This window comes from Ambystoma mexicanum, chromosome 4p (genome assembly GCF_040938575.1).
Source record: "Ambystoma mexicanum isolate Mex_15411 chromosome 4p, UKY_AmexF1_1, whole genome shotgun sequence".
Taxonomy (NCBI): Eukaryota; Metazoa; Chordata; class Amphibia; order Caudata; family Ambystomatidae; genus Ambystoma; species Ambystoma mexicanum.
Window position 1 is genome coordinate 744385061 of NC_090927.1, and position 18067 is coordinate 744403127.

Genomic DNA, 18067 nt, shown 5'->3' on the forward strand with positions numbered 1-18067 from the left:
GACAAAATGGCTAAAGCAGTAGACAAGACCTTGTGCAAAGGCTGTGAATGACAGTAGCCACAGTCATGACCCAAACACTAAGCGCGGTATGGCTCTGTAAAAAGTTATAAAATTACATGGAAAAGCTCCTGCTTCGACCAGTCCACTCCTAGGCACATTTTGTCCAGTCACCAGAAAATCCTTAGTGGATGACGAGGGCCATAAAACACAAGGACCCCACTTTGCAGTAAAGGAATAAACTTTGCGCAAGGATAAAATGTTACCGAAAGTGACAACAAAGTCGAAAGACTAAGAGAAACAAAGTTTCTCAGTACTGACCGCCTGAAGGACGTGTCAGTTTCCCCATAACCATGAGCGAAAACCCAGTGGGAGTACACTAAAGGCTGTGCTCCACTGGCAAAAATCAGGTCCGGATGCTGAAACACAAGCAAGAAATTTGGGGGGTCCACAAATAGAGGTAAAATAGTTGTAAGAGAAATTTCCCTAACGCAATTCATTGGAGAATCTGAGAGGGTGTGTGGGATGAGTGACGCTATGTCAAGGGGTAACTTAGTGGACCAATTTGAGGAGGATAGCTTGCTACTCTTTATCAACCTATGCTTAGATTGTCAAGGATGCACAGCATTAATCTCGTATATCAGGAAACATGTTCTGGGACCGATGGAAGGGCTCAGGTGAATCACATGGTTACAATATCTAGGTAGCTGTTCAGATGGCACGGAGGCATTCCTAGTCCCCTGAGTCTTTAATTGTAAAGGAGGATTATTCAGTGTGATTTTCACACCCAGTAGAATTCTAAGTGGGCTGTCACCAACAACGAGCCCGTCAAACCAATCTTGTGAGGAGACATAGTATAAGGGTTTATGATCTCTTGCACATCACCATTTGTCCTTGATGAGTCCTTATATGAGGATGCATCAGGCAAAAAGATTTTCAGTTGGGAAACGTGACTCACAGTAACATAAACCAATAGATATTTTTCACACACACCCACAATTACGGGAGGATAGTTCCGGGGCATCAAACTCGCCTTGGAAGCTAGAAGACAAAGAGCAAATCGGGTTTGATCACCGGGTCTGCACTTAGAAACCTCTGGGTATTAAGGGCGTTATAAATAACCAATTATAATAATAATACAGCATCTTTGTCCGCAGTTCCTTGCTTTCCTCATCTCAAGGGAACAAGTAGGGATGTTTTTGGTCTCTTCCTTCGCCCATCTGCACTGTGTACCCCAGAGATTTCCATTCCCTCCAGGTGTGCTTTGATCTTGCTTGCTGCTGGGGCATCTGGATGTCTGCTTTGGGTGGTCACCATTCTCAATCTCCATTTTAGCAGCCTCCCATGGCCTTCCTCCAGTATTAATTGCAGTTGATATACTTATAGATTGCCTGTCTCATGACTCCAACTGAGATGCTTTGTTCATAATACTAGGCCTCTGTGGGTGTAATCATCCCTGCTTGTCATTGCAACACTTAGATTATCCTCAGCTTATTGCCCGATTCATGTCCTGAGATCTCAATCTTCTCGTTTCCTTGGAATTGAATTCTGTTTGAAAAAGTTAATCGTATTCAAAGTGTGACTTCTGTGATGTTAATATAGACTTTCACCTTCCCACCCCTTTAGCTAATTTTGTTTCTTTTCTAAATCTTTGAGAAGTTTCTTTATTTAAAGGCTTTAGGGGAAGAAAGCAGTTTCAGCAAGGTAAAACACTCATGTCCTTTGGTGTTAGGCCAGTCAGTTTGTGCTAGTTACGCTTTTCACAACCAACAATGGTTTAGGGTTATGGGAAGCCAACCTAGTGAATCTGCAAGGGCTGTTCAACTTGGTCTAACCAAGCACCCACATGGTAACGAGGCTGAGCGGGAAGGATTACATTTATAAGATTGGGTGTTCGGTGGCAAGTACAGATAACAAGCAAAGATTAGCAAATATTAGAATGTCCACACACATGTATATAAAAATATACTATTCATTAAGCAGTGTTAAATAAAAAAAAACCTACACACTAAGCAGATCAAAATATACACATGCACCAGCACAATTAAATGGGCATATACACTTTTACAGTACCTAAAGAGGGGTATCCGAGGATATCGCACACATTATAGGCACTATAACTTTATAAAACACCCACAGTTGTTCAACTCCAGCCTTATCCTATCGAGATACAAATGTGCTTCAGGTAAATACCCCCAGTAATACAGATATAGATAGGGTAGTACAAATACACACGTGTGGCATGACCTGTTTGACCACACGACTCAATAGGCTTGAAGTGGATCAACTAAATATTCTAAGTTTGCAGAGTTCGAGCACATTTCAGAGTATAAGGCAAGTATTCAGAAATCAAAGTCCCTATAAAGGAAAATACAGACAAATGAGTCATTAGTTCTAAAGGGACCTCTTCTTTTGCATCACCACTTTAGCCAAGTCCAGGATAGCTGGAGATGGTCTTCACGTCCTAATGCTTTTCTGTGGGTGCAGGTGGGTTAAAGCATATAAGCAATCTAGCCCACTGGTCGTTTCAGCAGCAAAACAAACACTCTCAAAGGACAGAGGCTTCTTGGGAACAACCTGACTCACTGTTGAGGTCTGCAGCAGCAAACTCCGGGTAGTGTGTTGATGCCCCTTTCAAAGGTGAAGTCAAATGCCACCTGGCACCCACAAAGGAGATGATGCTCGAAGTTGTCTCCCACTAGAAAGTAGGTCTCTCTCTCAGGAGTAGCATACAGGGGAAACAGCATCTTAGACCCCAAACAGGATCAGCAGTCACCCGGCAGCACAACGGGCAGACTTGGGTCCCTGACAGGCCCTTCCTTATGATCAAGACTAGCAGGAGCACATTGAAACCCAGAAGGTATCCATGCAACAAGGTAATCCAGATCCAAAAAGACCAAATGAACCACGTGCCTCTTCATAGCTCTGGGACAGCGAACAGGACTTTAGATGTGTTGATTCCGTCCAGTCCAAGGAAGAAAGGCATCCATTTCAGGTCTTCCCAATCAATAAGAAGGCTAGGCTTCACAGAAAAGTCGTTGGCTTTTCAAATGCTGGATGCAGCAATGGTCCTATGTTCTTTCAGCTTTGGATGCTTGGATCCTGTGGTAGTCTTTGAGTAAAGATACCAAATCCAAGCTACAGGGTGACCACAGCCCTCGAAGTGTTAAGGACCTGCCTGTTTCAAGCAGGGGGGTCGGGGGTGACCAATAATGACAGCAATCAGGGATTTTCCTTGGCTGCAATGTGGTGGGTTGCTGGACAGCGGTTCTCCACCTTTCCTGCCAGCACTGGTACTGCCAGGTACCAAGGAGCCCCCCCCCCCCAAAGCCTTTTTGCAAGAATTTTGTGAAGATGAATGCCCTAATAAAACTATATAAAATTAGAGGACAGAGGAAGCTAACAAAAAGATGCATTCAAGATCAAGGCTTAGTCCATGTGACCATGCTATATTAAGTATATGGCACTCAAAAGGGTATTAGCATGTTTAAAACAAAGATAGTGCACCCGGAGTAAAACGGGGTTCACCATCACCAGCATGTTCGGGTCACATTTGAACTTGGTGTCTCGTGCCATTCAAATGTGATGGTGAAAAAACAAATATGATCAAGCTCTCTACACTGATAACCAAAAGGGCTACCCAGTGCACTCCAAACAGTAGGAGAGGAATGATGTTAAAAAGAGCTCACCCCAAAAATTCAGCAGCGTCCAAATCCATAGCAGTTAGGCTGGGAGTCCCATTGAATTCAATGGAACAAAGTTAGAAACCGAAAATTCTTTCCCAAATTGCTATACATTTTTCTTTGCCTTTTGAGGGGGCTAGTGCTTAACTTGTTGGATTTCCCAAACCCCTCTTCTGGTTTGTGCGGGCAGGAAATTGACTAAGATAACCAACCTACTGTGATGGAAATGACTTATTTTTATTTATTATAGTTTTCATGGTTAAGAAACACATCTTTTCAACACTGTTTGCAATCATTTAGAAAATAAAGGAAAAGGAAACCCAGTAAATTCAACCTTTATAATAGATTTATTTGCATACAACCAGAAGATCAACACATTAAAATTTAGAATGCTCTGTACCAACATGTAATCAATTAAAAATATAAATTCCTGTCTCAAGTCTTTCCATAGTTTTCTGCCACATCTAGTTAAAAGTTAATTTAAGATTATTCCCTGAATATTAAAAGGCCAAACTCTCAATACTATAATTCATAAATTCATAGTTAAAATTTGTATATCATTTCATGTAAACCATTCTCAAAGTTTGACAATTCGTTAAGTCTCTTGGAGTTTCTACCTCAACTTAAACGACACATGCGTTCTTCATATGGCATGTTCAACCATGCTCCTGTTTTAGACCTTATAATTACTCAGTTTAGGAGTTTATTCAAAGGGCCCTTTTATAGGAAAGCCGTGATGCACATATGAAGCAAAGCTAGATCTACTCGTACTTGCCAAATTTCTGTAAATTACTATCTTTATCCCAAATGAGACTTATGGGGAAACGCATTGCCTTGAACCAATTCACAGTTGCTTTTAGGGGGGAACATCTGCGATGTGTAGTTTTCTAGAAGGTTAGGACTACAGTAAAATGTGGGAATAATAATACTTTTTCCGCAGTGAAGTAAGGGAGATGAACACCGAAAAGCAAGTAGTCACCGAAGTTGTCGTGCTGATTCAGAGAGCCACCAAAAAAGGAAGACCAGTACTTCTCCAATTAAGACTGTCTTACCATTTGAACTAAAACGGAGGGTGAACTAATAACCCTTGAGTAGATTGGATAAGAGAGTTAGCTGTTCAAAAGTGGTGCAAGAAAGTGAACTTTATAAGATTGTAAGGATCCTAGCAGCATAGGAAACACATGGTTGTGCGCAAAAATCACAGGTTGGTAGTGAGGTTAGAGAAGGAGCAGTAGCTCCGGACAAAGTTCTATGGATGTTTGCCAGAAAAGGGAGAATGAAACATGTTTGGCATTGTTGATTGATAAATAGACCCAGTTTTTGGGTTTTGTGTTATACTTGTGAATAGGTTATTTGGACAAGTTGTTGGACATTGGTATGAGGATATATCGGAAGTAAACAATTGATTATTAGAGCACATTGCACTTTAGGAATGTTTTTAGGGTGTGTGCTATATTATGTACTGATTTTATGTTTGGTTAAATGAATTTTGATACTGCTTTTCTTGACAAACTTTAGGATACTAATGTGTTTTAGTAATTGTTGAATTCATTGATGTATTCATTAAAATGTATATGACCTAAAAAGAGTGACTACTCCATCCTATCTCTAGCAGTCCACCCAGTTTTCAAGTGTTGATGAGGTTCATTGTCTAGGGGTAACCCGAGTTCTGCTTGAGCTAGAGTCCCTGTAATCTCTAAAAGCATTGTTATATTGTTGTTGCTTTTACGGGAGGGAGATGAGGATAAACGGAGGTGGGTTAACCTCAGTTTCATCCTGATGTATTTTCATGCAGCTTTTCACTTGCTGGTTTTGCATCAACCGGTTTATCTGCTTTCTACACTATTCATCTGTTATAAACTGCTCTTTGAGGTGGTGCTGAATCCGTCAGTACTTGGGTTTCCCATCTTCTATTGAATTATAAACATTTGTTTCTGGTTTCTGGCATAACCTGCTTTTGTGAATATGTAAAACTAGGTCTTAGAATGTTCCAATTGTTTAACATTGCCCACTAAAATGTCTCAAGCATAATGTGCAGATAAACATTGTTCTGAGCAGTTTACTTTTTGTTTGTACTAGTTTTTAATGTTTACCTCAGTTTTTCAAGTAAAACCTTCATTATATTTGGGGTATCATACTTGAGTTGGTTTGAGGCAGAGTCCAAGTGGCTTTCTGTTCAGCCTTTTCTAAAAATTGCTAAGTAGCCTGTGATGTAATTTCAGAAAACAATTCACAGCCTTGTCATATTGACTGCATATGTCACAAACCTGATCACAGTTGATGCCTGAATGCCCTTTTTTTCTTTTTTTCAGATTAGTCCAAAAAGTGATGTCTGGTCACTGGGATGCATATTATACTACATGACGTACGGAAAGACTCCATTTCAACACATAACAAATCAGATTACAAAGTTGCATGCAATTATTGATTCCAGTTATGAAATAGAGTTCCCACCCATACCAGAAATGGGTCTTCAGGATGTGCTTAAGGTAACCACTTTTATGTTACCACCCTTTCATACCCCCACCTCGTTTTTGATATTTGTGATGCATATTTTAAGTCTGATAAAATCATTTTTCATTTTTTTAGTATTTTTTTATTTTTAATGTCAACTAGACCCATGCCGTGGATTTGTACTATATATTGACGATTTTGTGATTGTCAAAATATGAATCTGACTCATATGTCCCTTCCTTTTCTCCAGCATTGGATCTTTCATAAATGCACATGCTGTATGACTATTCCCTGTCAGGCTGGGAATCCTAAGTAACAGACAAGTTTTAAACTGAAACTTCAGTGACTTTAGTCATTTTGGGTCATAGTGCCAATAGAAAGTACTCCCTTAGCTCCACCCCGGGAGGCCATCTTCAGATTTCAACAGTTGTGTTGGGAGTTCACCAAAATCTCTCCCAATATTCAATGTTTTCTTCTACTGTTTCTTCAAGTCTTCTAGTTTTCACAACGTTCATTGAATCCTTGACTCCGGCAACATCTGGTGTTGCTCCTGTTCTGATGGCCGCTGCCCCTGATTCTCGACTTTGACTGTGAGGCTTTTATCCAACTATTGCAGAGACTTTTCAAGGCCTGTGCCACATGCGGCATCAGGAATGTGTACGCGGAAGACCTCCACGATGATTGCCTCTCCACGACATCCAAGACTGTTCCATTTTTGAACAAAAAGCTCAGACCGTCACCACATGTTAGTGGCTTGGCTCAATGACACCGGGTTGGATGAGGACTCTGTCTTGGCATAAGTTCGAAGTCATGCCTGACTGACAGGGCCAGCCTGTCCAGCGTGTACTTCCTATTCCAAGAGCTTGAAATCACATGAAGATATTTCCTGTGGTAGGTAGTCTTGCAAGACCGTCATCCTCTTCCAAGGAGGCCTTGATGTCGGCTTTGGGGACCGCCTCTGCGTCTTCTTTGAAGAAACACTCCTCATCGACTGTGTCGACGACTAAATGGGTCAACTCTGCTTCCTTGTCAATGTCTCCTCCAACGACCCAAAGAAAATCAGTTGATGAGCCAGGGAGCCATGTCTTCGTCTATGGCTCTGTCAACATGTCAAGCCAAGTCCTCGTTGGCGACGCAGGGAAAATCTCTGTTGATAACCCTATTGACCATGACCTCTTCGAGCCACATTGGAAAGCCTGCTACACTGTTGACGTCTTTGTTTACTAAGTTGCCTTACTTGCTGTCACAGGTCTTGCCAACGTTTGCCGCAACCTCACAACTGGCAACTGACCCACTGCAATCATCCGCCCTGGCTACTTTACCCATGCCTCCACGTCTTTTTCCACTGACTCTGGGGGTAACTCCGGCTACACCAAGCTAATCAACAATTTTGTCTGATGAAATTCTTCAGCCCACCTTTGACTCCAACCTCGAGGGCCCTGTGGGAGTTTTCTTCGACAACAATATCGATGTTGTGCAGTCTAGCTCCAAGTCAGCCAAGGCGCCCCCCATTCCGTCCATCCTACATCAGAAGGTGGACCTTCCTAGAGACGTCTCCATGGACATTCTCACCACTTGGCAGTCCTTGGTGTCTGAGCTGCAACACAAGCTACCTGGCCCATTCACACCGCAACAAGTCCCCGGTGGATCACTCAATGCACTGCCTCATCTGGCCAGGGACCAGCTACTGCCTGTCCCAGTGCACAACCTAACTGACACGGATTCCGAGGATATTTTCCAAGGGGAAGTCTCAATGCATGCCACCGGCATGGATGAATTTGATGACCTGGTGCCTGAGGATGGTGAGCCAGATGATGATCCTCTCTGTAATTCTCCCATGGATTAAATCTGATCCTTCCATGCCCTGATGGTTAAGGTCCATGAATGTTTGGCTTGTTTCTAGAGGAATAGAAAAAAGGGTTTCCTCTACCAGCATCAGGAACAACCTAGGACATCAATTGTCACGATTCCGATGTTGGAAGACATTTGGGCATGTGGTCTCTTGACCATAGCCATTCCATCCTTTGCACCCCCAAAAAGGAGATGTAAGATTTTAAGAGTATAAGGTGCCTGATTCTGCCCCTAAATGTCTCAGGTCCCAGCCAGGACTCAGTAGTGTCAGCTGCAGCCAGCAAATGTTTGTCCAACATCGCCTCACCATGCTCTGCCCAGCCCACCTGCCCCCACAAAGAAGACATCGGATACTACCATCAAGGCGACTAATCCAATGGCCATTCTGTCCAGGTATGACATAGGACTTTGACTCAAGATGGGCCAAATTCTTTAATTTCTACCAGACAAGGATGCAGCGTTTGCCCTTCTTCATGAAGGATAGGTGGCTTCTGGCCATGCGGTTTTTGTATCAGTGTATATCACTGACACGCTTAAGGAGCTTGGCAATGGTGCTGTCTTAAGCAGACTAGGTTGGCTCAAGGCCACCAACTTCTGGACGGAAGTTCAAGCAATGGTGGTGGGCATGCTCTTTAATGGCATAGACCTATTTGGCAAGAAAGTGGACGACACTTTAAAGACCATCAAGGACAACACTGAGAAAGTGCATTCTCTTAGTGTGCTGCAGCAACGCCACCAGTCCTTTTGCTCAGGGAAATCCACTGCTCCAGAACATCAATGGACTACCAGCCCTCGTACCTATCCCCATCATACTCGGCAGCAGACAACTATAAGTCAATCGCAATCTTAAAGGAATCCAGCGCTGCCGCTGCTCCTCGCACACTAGGGGCCAGACAACAAAGCAAACCTGACCTGTCTCGGACACAGCCCGCACCCCAGTTTCACAGCCAGTGGAAGGGAGGCTTTCCCAATTAGTCGACCAGTGGAGGGCCATCGCCACAGACGGATAGGTGTTATCCCTCATCCAGCAGGGTCACATGCTGGAGTTTGTCAAGAGACTGCCCACAATTCCTCCCTTACAAAAGATAGAGAAGCATGTACCATGACTTCTACAAGAAACACAATCACTCCTGTCAAAGGGAGCCATCAAACCCGTCCCATCGAGTCAGCAGGGACAGGGAGTGTATTCAAGGTACTTTTTAGTGAAAAAGAAATTGGGAGGTTGGAGGCCCATCCTCAAACTTCGGGTCCTCAACAAATTCTTCAAGCCCCAAACCTTAAAGGAATGGTGACTTCAAGAAGGGGACTTTTTGTGCCATCATTTGATCTAGAGGATTCATATTTCTGCATCCATATTCATAAGAAACACTGCTGCTACCTGCACTTCAGTGGCAGGTGGCCATTTTTAGTTGAAGGCGCTGCCCTTTGGGCTTCGGTCCGCCCCAAGGGTCTTCACCAACTGCCTAGCCCTGGTGGTTGCACACCTTTGTTGCTCATGTGTACAGGTCTACCTGTACCTCTGTGACTGGCTGGTGCGGGGAGAGTCCCTTCCCGTGGCTGCCTGAAATACTGCAAACACTAGCCAGGTCTTATAGTCTTTAGGATTCTCTGTAAACTTTCGGAATTACTGTCTGATCCCCATCTCAGTGGGCGCTTTATTTGGGGTCTCAACTGGACAAGTTTTTCATGACTCCACCCTCGGATGAGAGGGCGTGGACCCTTCTTGTCAAAGTCCTGTTACACTCCTGCATGTCAATGGCCTCAGTCTGCCTCCTGAGGTGAAGTCCCTTTTGGGGGATGATGTCCTCGTGCATTCTTATCCTTCAACATTGCAGGCTGTGTATGCAGCCTCTCCAGGAGGTTCTCCATGCACGCTGGTGGTAGGCCTCGAGTTCCTGAGAAGACAAAATCCCTCTAACGAGACAATTCAAAGATGCTCAAGTGATCAGTCCCGGCTCATCTTGTCCAAGGCGCTCCTTTCCTCCTATGACCACATCAAGTCACCATCCCAATGGTCACCTCCCAGGAGGGCTGGGGCACGCATACAGGGAACCTACATGCCAGGGGAAGGAGAACACTCTTCATTTTCAATCTTCTGGAGCTGCACGCAGTGTTTTGGCCCCTCAAGTCCTTCCTTCCTCAATTCAGCTGTCAGGTGGTCCGAGTCTTCATGGACAACACCACCTTTTATTATATCCGCAAGAAGGGGGCCATCAGTTCTTGTCTGTCAATGGAGGCCTAGACTGTGTGGCACCAGAGCAGAACATGTTCCTCATTCCTCTCCACTTGCGAGTGTTTAGAACACGATGGTGGATTCCCTCAGCAGGGAACTCTGCTCCTGTGCCTGATGGGAGCTCCGGGAGTCTCAACTCTGATGGTTTTTCCGTTAATGGGGTACCCCAGAAATCGACCTCTTTGCAACCCACACCAACAAGAGGTGGATGGCCTTTGCCAGCAAGTTCCCCCATCTGGAGAGTCTAGGAGATGCCTTCATCTCCCAGAGGGTGGAATTTCCTATACTCTTCCCTCCCCTCCAGCCCCTGTTGTCAAGATGTAAAATGTTTTCAAACAGCATCAGTGCAAACTGATCTTAGTGACCCCTGTCTGGTGGAGACAGTTACGGTACTCGCCCTGTCCTCCACCCCACTGATGAAGCTGCCGACTCTGTGCAATCTTCTTTCTATGGGTGACAGCACAGTGTTATACCATGACCTGGCCTCCCTGAACCAGACGGCCTGGCTCCTACACTCCTAGAATTCGGTGATACTCAGCTGCCACAAGATTGCAAGGATATTCTGACTGGAGCCTGCTCTTCTTCCACACTTGCCCATTATTGGAGTAATTGGACACATTCTTTTCTGCTGGTGTACAGCACAGGGCCTTGACCCTTTCAACTTTAAATCTAAGGACGTCCATCTGTTTCTGCTATCCTTGGCTACATCGGGCCTGGCGCATTCCTCCATCAAAGTGCATCTTATGGCCATCTCACGCTATGCTTGCTACTCTTCCACGCTTTCTCTGTGGTCCTACCGCTTAGTCAAGGAATTCCTCAAGGGAATGTTCTGTTCCTTCCCACGGGACTGGCCCCAGCCTGGGAGCAGAATGTCGTCCTCCCAAGGCTCATGAGATCACCCTTTGAGCCTATGCATAAAGTCTCAAGTTCCTGTCTTGGAAGACTGCTCTACTGGTTGCCATAACGTTGGTTAGACGTGTGGGTGAGATCAAGCTTTTTCCTCAAAACCCCCTACTTGGTTTTCTACAAGTCCAAGGTGGTGCTGCACACTATAACCATCATGTGCCTAGGTTCCTTTCAGAATTTCACCTCACTGAGCCAGTGGTGTAGCCTATCTTCTCACGGCTTGCCTTATTCATCAACACAATGCTCTCTGCATTCTCTGGATGTTGTGCGTGCTTTGAAATATGTCTCCTGCACAAAGTCGTTCTGGAAGCCCTCTCGTCTCTTTGTGACTTTTAGTCTCTCTGGAATGGCAAAAACACTTTCCAAATAGTCAATTACCAGGTGGATTTCCTCCTGCATCTCCTTCTGTCATCAACAGCTAGCAGGCCTCTTCTTGGCAAGCCCAGCGCTCATTCTACAAGGGCTATTGCCGCCACAACAGCTTTCCTCTCCGGTGTTCTCCTGCTGGACATCTGCAGGCCCGCAACATTGAGATCTGTACACACCTTTACAAGTTTTCCCTGTATCGACCGAGATTCCACAGCAGAGTGGTTCCATGTACTAATATCCCTGCATAATATCGCCTTGCAAAAAAGTTGCCAAGAAATTGCCGCTTTTTGCAGGGACATTTTAACATTGAACATGTGGGGGACAACCCCGCACCCCCAAAACCTTTTTTCCCCCCCGCTCCCCTTGACTATCTATCTGAGGCTTGTGGAATCTGCTTAGATCAGATGCTATGCATAGGCTGACATCTAGTGGAAGCTGCGGAGTATTCGTTTTTTTGAAACTCGAAAATGGGCGTCGATATAGGGTGTGCCAGTAATACTATCCCTAGTGTGACGTCCACTGTACCCATGATCCATCACGCGTGTAGAACCCTCAGATTGTTTTTTTCCGCCATACTTGTCGGAAGCATTGTTGCGGAGTTCCCTGGCTTTCAGCCATTTGTTCATAATTTATCTAAAAATCCCTGTTCTTCCAATCCCACGTCGACAGATTGAAGATCGCCGCCGGTCCAAAGAACAAACAACGGTCGAGACTTCACGACGGACTTTGGGCCTCGGAAGGCCTCTGGCCTCGGCCCTGCAAGTAGGGAGAGTGGGGGGTGGACATAATCACACTCGCTTTATTTCCTACATACACTCGCCCGCTGCCATTAGGTGACAAATGGAGTGTACTCCATTTAAATTGTGCCCCAGGTGCAACCGCAAGTTTCCATGGGTTGACAAACATACAACCTGTAATCTGTTTGCCTAGGGACCACCCTGAAGCTAACTGCAGAACGTGTAAGCTCTTTAAGGCTAAAACACTAAAGGACCGCTCCACAAAACGTTGGGCCTATCACGCCAGGCAGCTCGAGGCCATGGAAGCGGTGGGATCCTTCAGTGATGGCAGCAATGCCGCGTTTCGGACGGTCTTGGCACAGGGGCGTCGAAAGACACTGAGGCGCTAGTCGCCGACTTCGGAGGACTGTCCGGTGGGGCAATTATGGGGAAGACACCCGGCGACACAAGCGCTACCCATACTACGACACCTAAACATATAATCTAGACTCCCCTATTAACAAAGAACCACCGGTCACTGACTCGCCTGTGGATAATCAGCCTCTACTGAATGAGGTCTTGGTTAGAGCTGCCGAGCACTTTCACATAGACACTCAAGGGGCTCAAGAAGAGAGGGACTTTGCAGAAGAGATCATGGGGGATAAGAAACCCATCGCCCAAGCCCTACCAATTCTGAAGTCCATCGAATGCAGAATTGACCCTTCCCTCCTCACCCCTAATCTCACTAGGGCCGTCAACCCCAGAATTGAAAAATTGTTCAGGGCCGCCCAGTCAGACCCTCTTTATATAAGGGTTCAACTTAAGCCTGACTCGTTGGTAGTCACTAACACCAGGAAAAGAGCGGGGACACCTCTATCATCATCTGAAGCTTCCCCAGACAAGGAGAGCAAGAGGATTTATGGGTTAGGAAGAAAAGTGGGCTCCACTTCCGCTTACCAGGCAAGAATCGCCAATACCACCACTCTGCTGGCAAGCTATAATTGCCACCAGTGGGAGCAGGTAGCTGCCCTCATCGCCTCCGCACCTGAACCACTAAAGGGCCTGTTAGCCCATATTGCGTCGGAGGGTAAATCAGTGTCCGCATGCATTCTAAAGGCGACCCATGACGCTGCAGATAATGCAGGCCGACTCATAGCAGAGAGCACTGTCATCAAGAGACACACTTGGCTCAGACAGTCAGGGTTTAAACCCTAGACCCAGGCTTCTCTTATTGACATGCCGGTGGAACCGAATGTCTTGTTTGGCAAAGCAGAAGAGGAGGCACTCAAAACTGCCAGGGATGAATACGATACCCTAAAGTCCCTGGGACAATTGAAGAAAAAACCCACGAACCAAAGAGGGAATAATAATAATTTTCATCGCTCACGCGGACAAAATTCCCAGAGGGGTTCCAATTACTCACAGGGTCAGGGTACATCGTGGGGTGGCAACCAACAAAGTACCCAAAGTTACGGTAGAGGTAACAAAAGGGGCCGCGGAAGAGGGAGAGGCAGTCCAGGCAGAGGCGGTATGCCTCCCAGCAAACGGTGACAATCCGCTCAGGGTACCTTCCCACGCATCCCCAGTAGGGGGGCGCATTTCCAACTTCACCCAAGCATGGGAAGGGGTCACCTCGGACAGATGGGTGCTGTCCACAGTGTCCGCAGGATACTGCATCAAATTGCTGGAGCGCCCCCTCAACCACCCTCCAAGACAAAAAAATACACTCCCTGGACCACCAAAAGATCCTCCTCGAGGGAATCGTCAATCTTCTCGCAAAGGACGTGATAGAACTCGTCCTGGGCAACCAGGTAAAGAAGGGTATTTATTTAACTTACTTCCTTGTGCCAAAAAAAAGATTTGACAATGCGCCCAGTATTAGACTTACGCCCTGCAAACATGTATGTCAAGCCCCAAAAATTTCGCATGACTACACTGGCAATCCCCCTCCTAAAAAAGGGAGATTACATGGCAACATTGGACATGAAGGATGCCTATTTTCATATTTCCATGTTCCCAGCGCACAGAAGATTCGTGCGCTTCAAAGTCGACAGTCAGCACTGCCAGTTATGAGTGCTGCCCTTCGGTATAGCCTCGGCTCCAAGGGTATTCACCAAAGTACTGGCGGTGGTGGCGGCGGCACACCTACGCAGGGAGGCAATCCCAGTGTACCCTTAACTGGACGACTGGCTCATCACGGGGGAGACCCCAGTAATTTGCAGTTCCAACATTCAAAGAACTATCGGCCGCCTCTTCGAATTGGGTTTCTCAATCAACAAGAAAAAGTCCAGCCTGGTGCCAAGCACCTCCAAACAGTTCCTAGGAGCTGTCCTAAATGCGCAAGAGGGTTGGCCTTTCCATCAGAGGAAAGAATTCAGAATCTACTACTGCAAATTCCTCAATATCAGCCCGGTCACCAGATAAGGGTGCGCAAAGCGATGTTTGCTAGGCATGATGGCGTCATGTATTTACCTGGTTCCCCACGTGCACCTGCGCATGCGACCCATGCAGGAATGGTTGGCGAAACAGTGGTCTCGGGCATGTGGTCAATGGGACGATCTAGTGGTCCTTTCGCCAACACTAGTACAGAGTCTTCACTGGTGGACAAGAGAGAACCTGTCAAAGGGGAAACCCTTTTACGACCTGAAGATGCAGGCCGTAGTACCTACAGACGCGTCCCTGTCGGGGTGGGGAGCACACCTCCTTCACCACACAGCTCAGGGTCTCTGGTCTCACACAGTGGCCAAGAATCGCATAAACCTGCTAGAGCTTCTGGCAGTCTTCAGAGCGGATCTTAACAGACAGCACGACAGCTATGTTTTACATAAACAAGCGGGGAGGGACTCGTTCGCCAAATCTGTCCAAGCTTGCCCAGAAAATTTGGAAATGGGCCATCGGATGGAACATTTACCTGTCATCTCAACATGTTCCAGGGGATCTCAATTAATTAGCGGACGCCTTGAGCAGAAATCCCCTCCCAGAAGAACACGAATGGGGTCTACACAAAGAAGTTGTAGGAGACCTCTTCTCACAGTGGGGTTTCCCCACTATAGACCTATTCGCCACAAGCGAAAAACAGACAATGGCCAGGATTTGCATCCAGATTCCCCCAGCCAGGCTCCAAGGGGAACACCCTGTGGATGAACTGTTCACAGATGTTTGCCTATGCCTTTCCACCCACTCCTCTGATGAGGAAGTTGGTCAACAAGATGCACAGAGAATCGATGATGCTCATCCTAGTTGCTCCCATGTGGGCGAGGCAACCGTGGTTCCCACACCTGCGCAGACTGGCAGTGTGCAAACCCATCAAACTCCCTTGCTGGTACAACCTACTATCCCAGCACCAATGACAAACAGTGCATCCTCCACCCAGCTCGATGAACTTGGCAGCATGGCTCCTGAAGTCATAGTTTGGCCATCTCAATCTACCACAGAGAATCTAGGAAAACTGACACAAGACACTGTTACTTTGATAAATGGAAAAAATGTGTTATTTGGTGCCAGAATAAACTGATCAACCCAGTTGATTGTACTCCTTCCAATATCGTCACCTACATGCTCCACCTGCTGGACGCAGGGTTGGTATTTAATTCACTCAAGGTACACCTGGCGGCGCTATCAGCCTACACCACTTCCCATATGAAGGTGTTGTGTGGAAAGTACCAGTGGTTAAAGCATTCATGGAAGGGGTTAAGAGACTCCACTCTCCAATTTCTAACCCACCACCAGGATGGGACCTTAATGTGGTGCTTGCTAAACCCAAGCGCCCCCCCCCCCCCCCTTGAACCCATGCATAAAGCTAGTCTCAAACACCTGACCTATAAAACTGCCTTCTTAGTAGCCATTACATCCATAAGAAGGGTCAGTGAAATTCAGGCTCTGTCAGTGTGTAGTAATGACATATCGTAGTCAAGTAAATTTGTAATATAGGTCTTTATTGTCTTAAGTATCATCTTAGGTATCGTGGAAGAGACACTGGCAGTATCCCACCCGGCAGGCATCTCTCCAACCGTCAACTCTCGAGTACCACACACGTCATCCCTCACACTAACATTCCGATCCTAGGAACGCGCGTGCACTCCCACCAGATAAACATCACATTAGTTACAACACATTGCAGGATCCTTTCTTTACTGTTCATAAGGATAAACTGGTTCTACAAACTCATCCTAGGTTCTCACCTAAGCTAATTTCTAAATTCCACGTTAACCAGTCCATTGAGCTACCGGCCTACTTCCAAGAACCTAGTAGCTCTGCTGAGGTGAGACTACACACTCTAGATGTGCGAAGAGCGGTCCTCTACTATGTGGACAAGACCAGAATGCTAAGAAAGACAGACCAACTGTTCGTCTCCGTAGCTACAGGCAGAGAGGGAGATCGTGTCTCTAAAGGTGCCATCTCGAAATAGTCAAATGTATCCAGCTGTTACTCCCTTTTTGAAAAAACTCTGCCTTTTACGCCAAGAGCCCACTCTACAAGAGGCACTGGGCCACTCTGGCTTTCATTGCAAATGTACCCCTTGACACCATTTGCAAAGCAGCTACATGGAGCTATTCACACTTTTACTCAGCACTACTGCATTGACGCTCATTCCAAGACAGATACTCTAGTGGAACAAGCGGTTCTAAGACATCTGTTCACTCATGACCCTTCTCACATCCCACCTCCTTCTAGCACAGCATGTGATCTAAGCAGATTCCACAAGCCTCAGAAGGGATGCATTACTCACCGTAATCGTATTTCTGATGCTTGTATCTGCTTAGATTCACATGCGCCCGCCCTTCCTCCCCTCCGAGAGAAGGCGCATGTATGGAGATAGTCTTATCTATCTACCTGCTTGGATAATCTGTACTTGCGCTACTCCTCATGCTACCTTACGTCAGGAAAAAATACAATCTGAGGGTCGTACATGCGTGAGGGATCATGGGTACAGTGGACATCGCACTAGGGATGGTGTTACTGGCACGCCCTATGTCAACGCCCATTTTTGAGTTTCGAAAAACAAACTGTAAAACTCTGCAGCTTCCACTAGATGTCGGCCTATGCACAGCATGTGAATCTAAGCAGATACAAGCATCAGAAATCCGATTACGGTGAGTAATGTATCCCATATATATTCAATGAAAAAACTTTGTTAAAGGGACGTTATGGTTAAGTTGCACTAATAAAAAAAACCTATGAAATTCAGTAACACATGTTAAAAGGAAGTTATGGTTACAAATAAAATCGAAAAACCCTTGAAATTTGCCAGTTATGGTTATTTACGCAACCATAACTCGCGCCACCACCGTGCACTGCTAAGACTAACACCCAGGACATCAAAGATGACATCACAAATGTCATTGATGACATCACTGATGACATCACATGTCTAGCTTCCTCTTTTTTGTTCACTGACATATCTAAGCCAGGTGCCTTTCATTGTCAGGAATTAAAAAAGTAAAGTGCTATATTTGTAGTCCTTACCCGCCTCAACTACAGAACTGGAGCTAGCTGACCTAGACGGAAAAGCGGAGATACTGCACAAATTGATCGCAGATACTATGGACGGGATCGCCCCCGAAAAACCGTTCACCCCATCAAAAAAAAGAGCAATGGCAAAATGGTTCACCTCACTATTAAACAACATGAAAAAGGAAAACAGAAAGATGGAATTGGAATGGAGGAAAGAATACAACCCATGAAAAAAAACACTGTACCAAAAACAAATCCGTGCATACAAGAAGGAAATTCAAAAGGCAAAGAAAAGATATTACGATGACAGAATCAACAATGCCACCAATACACAAAAATAAATGTTAAGCATCATTGAAGAAATGAGAAACCCACCAAGCTGCGATAACACCCCAACCCCCTCA

General features: G+C 45.8%; 1 protein-coding gene across 6 annotated transcripts in view; it reads left to right on the top strand.

The window, feature by feature from the left end:
- TTK (TTK protein kinase) overlaps positions 1-18067 on the top strand; it is a 1085566-nt gene that overhangs the window by 821875 nt on the left and 245624 nt on the right. For all 6 annotated transcript variants that reach the window (XM_069606303.1, XM_069606306.1, XM_069606304.1 and 3 more), the window contains one exon: positions 5993-6169. In XM_069606303.1, coding sequence (XP_069462404.1) covers positions 5993-6169 — 177 coding nt within the window. The remainder of the gene's footprint in view (positions 1-5992; positions 6170-18067) is intronic.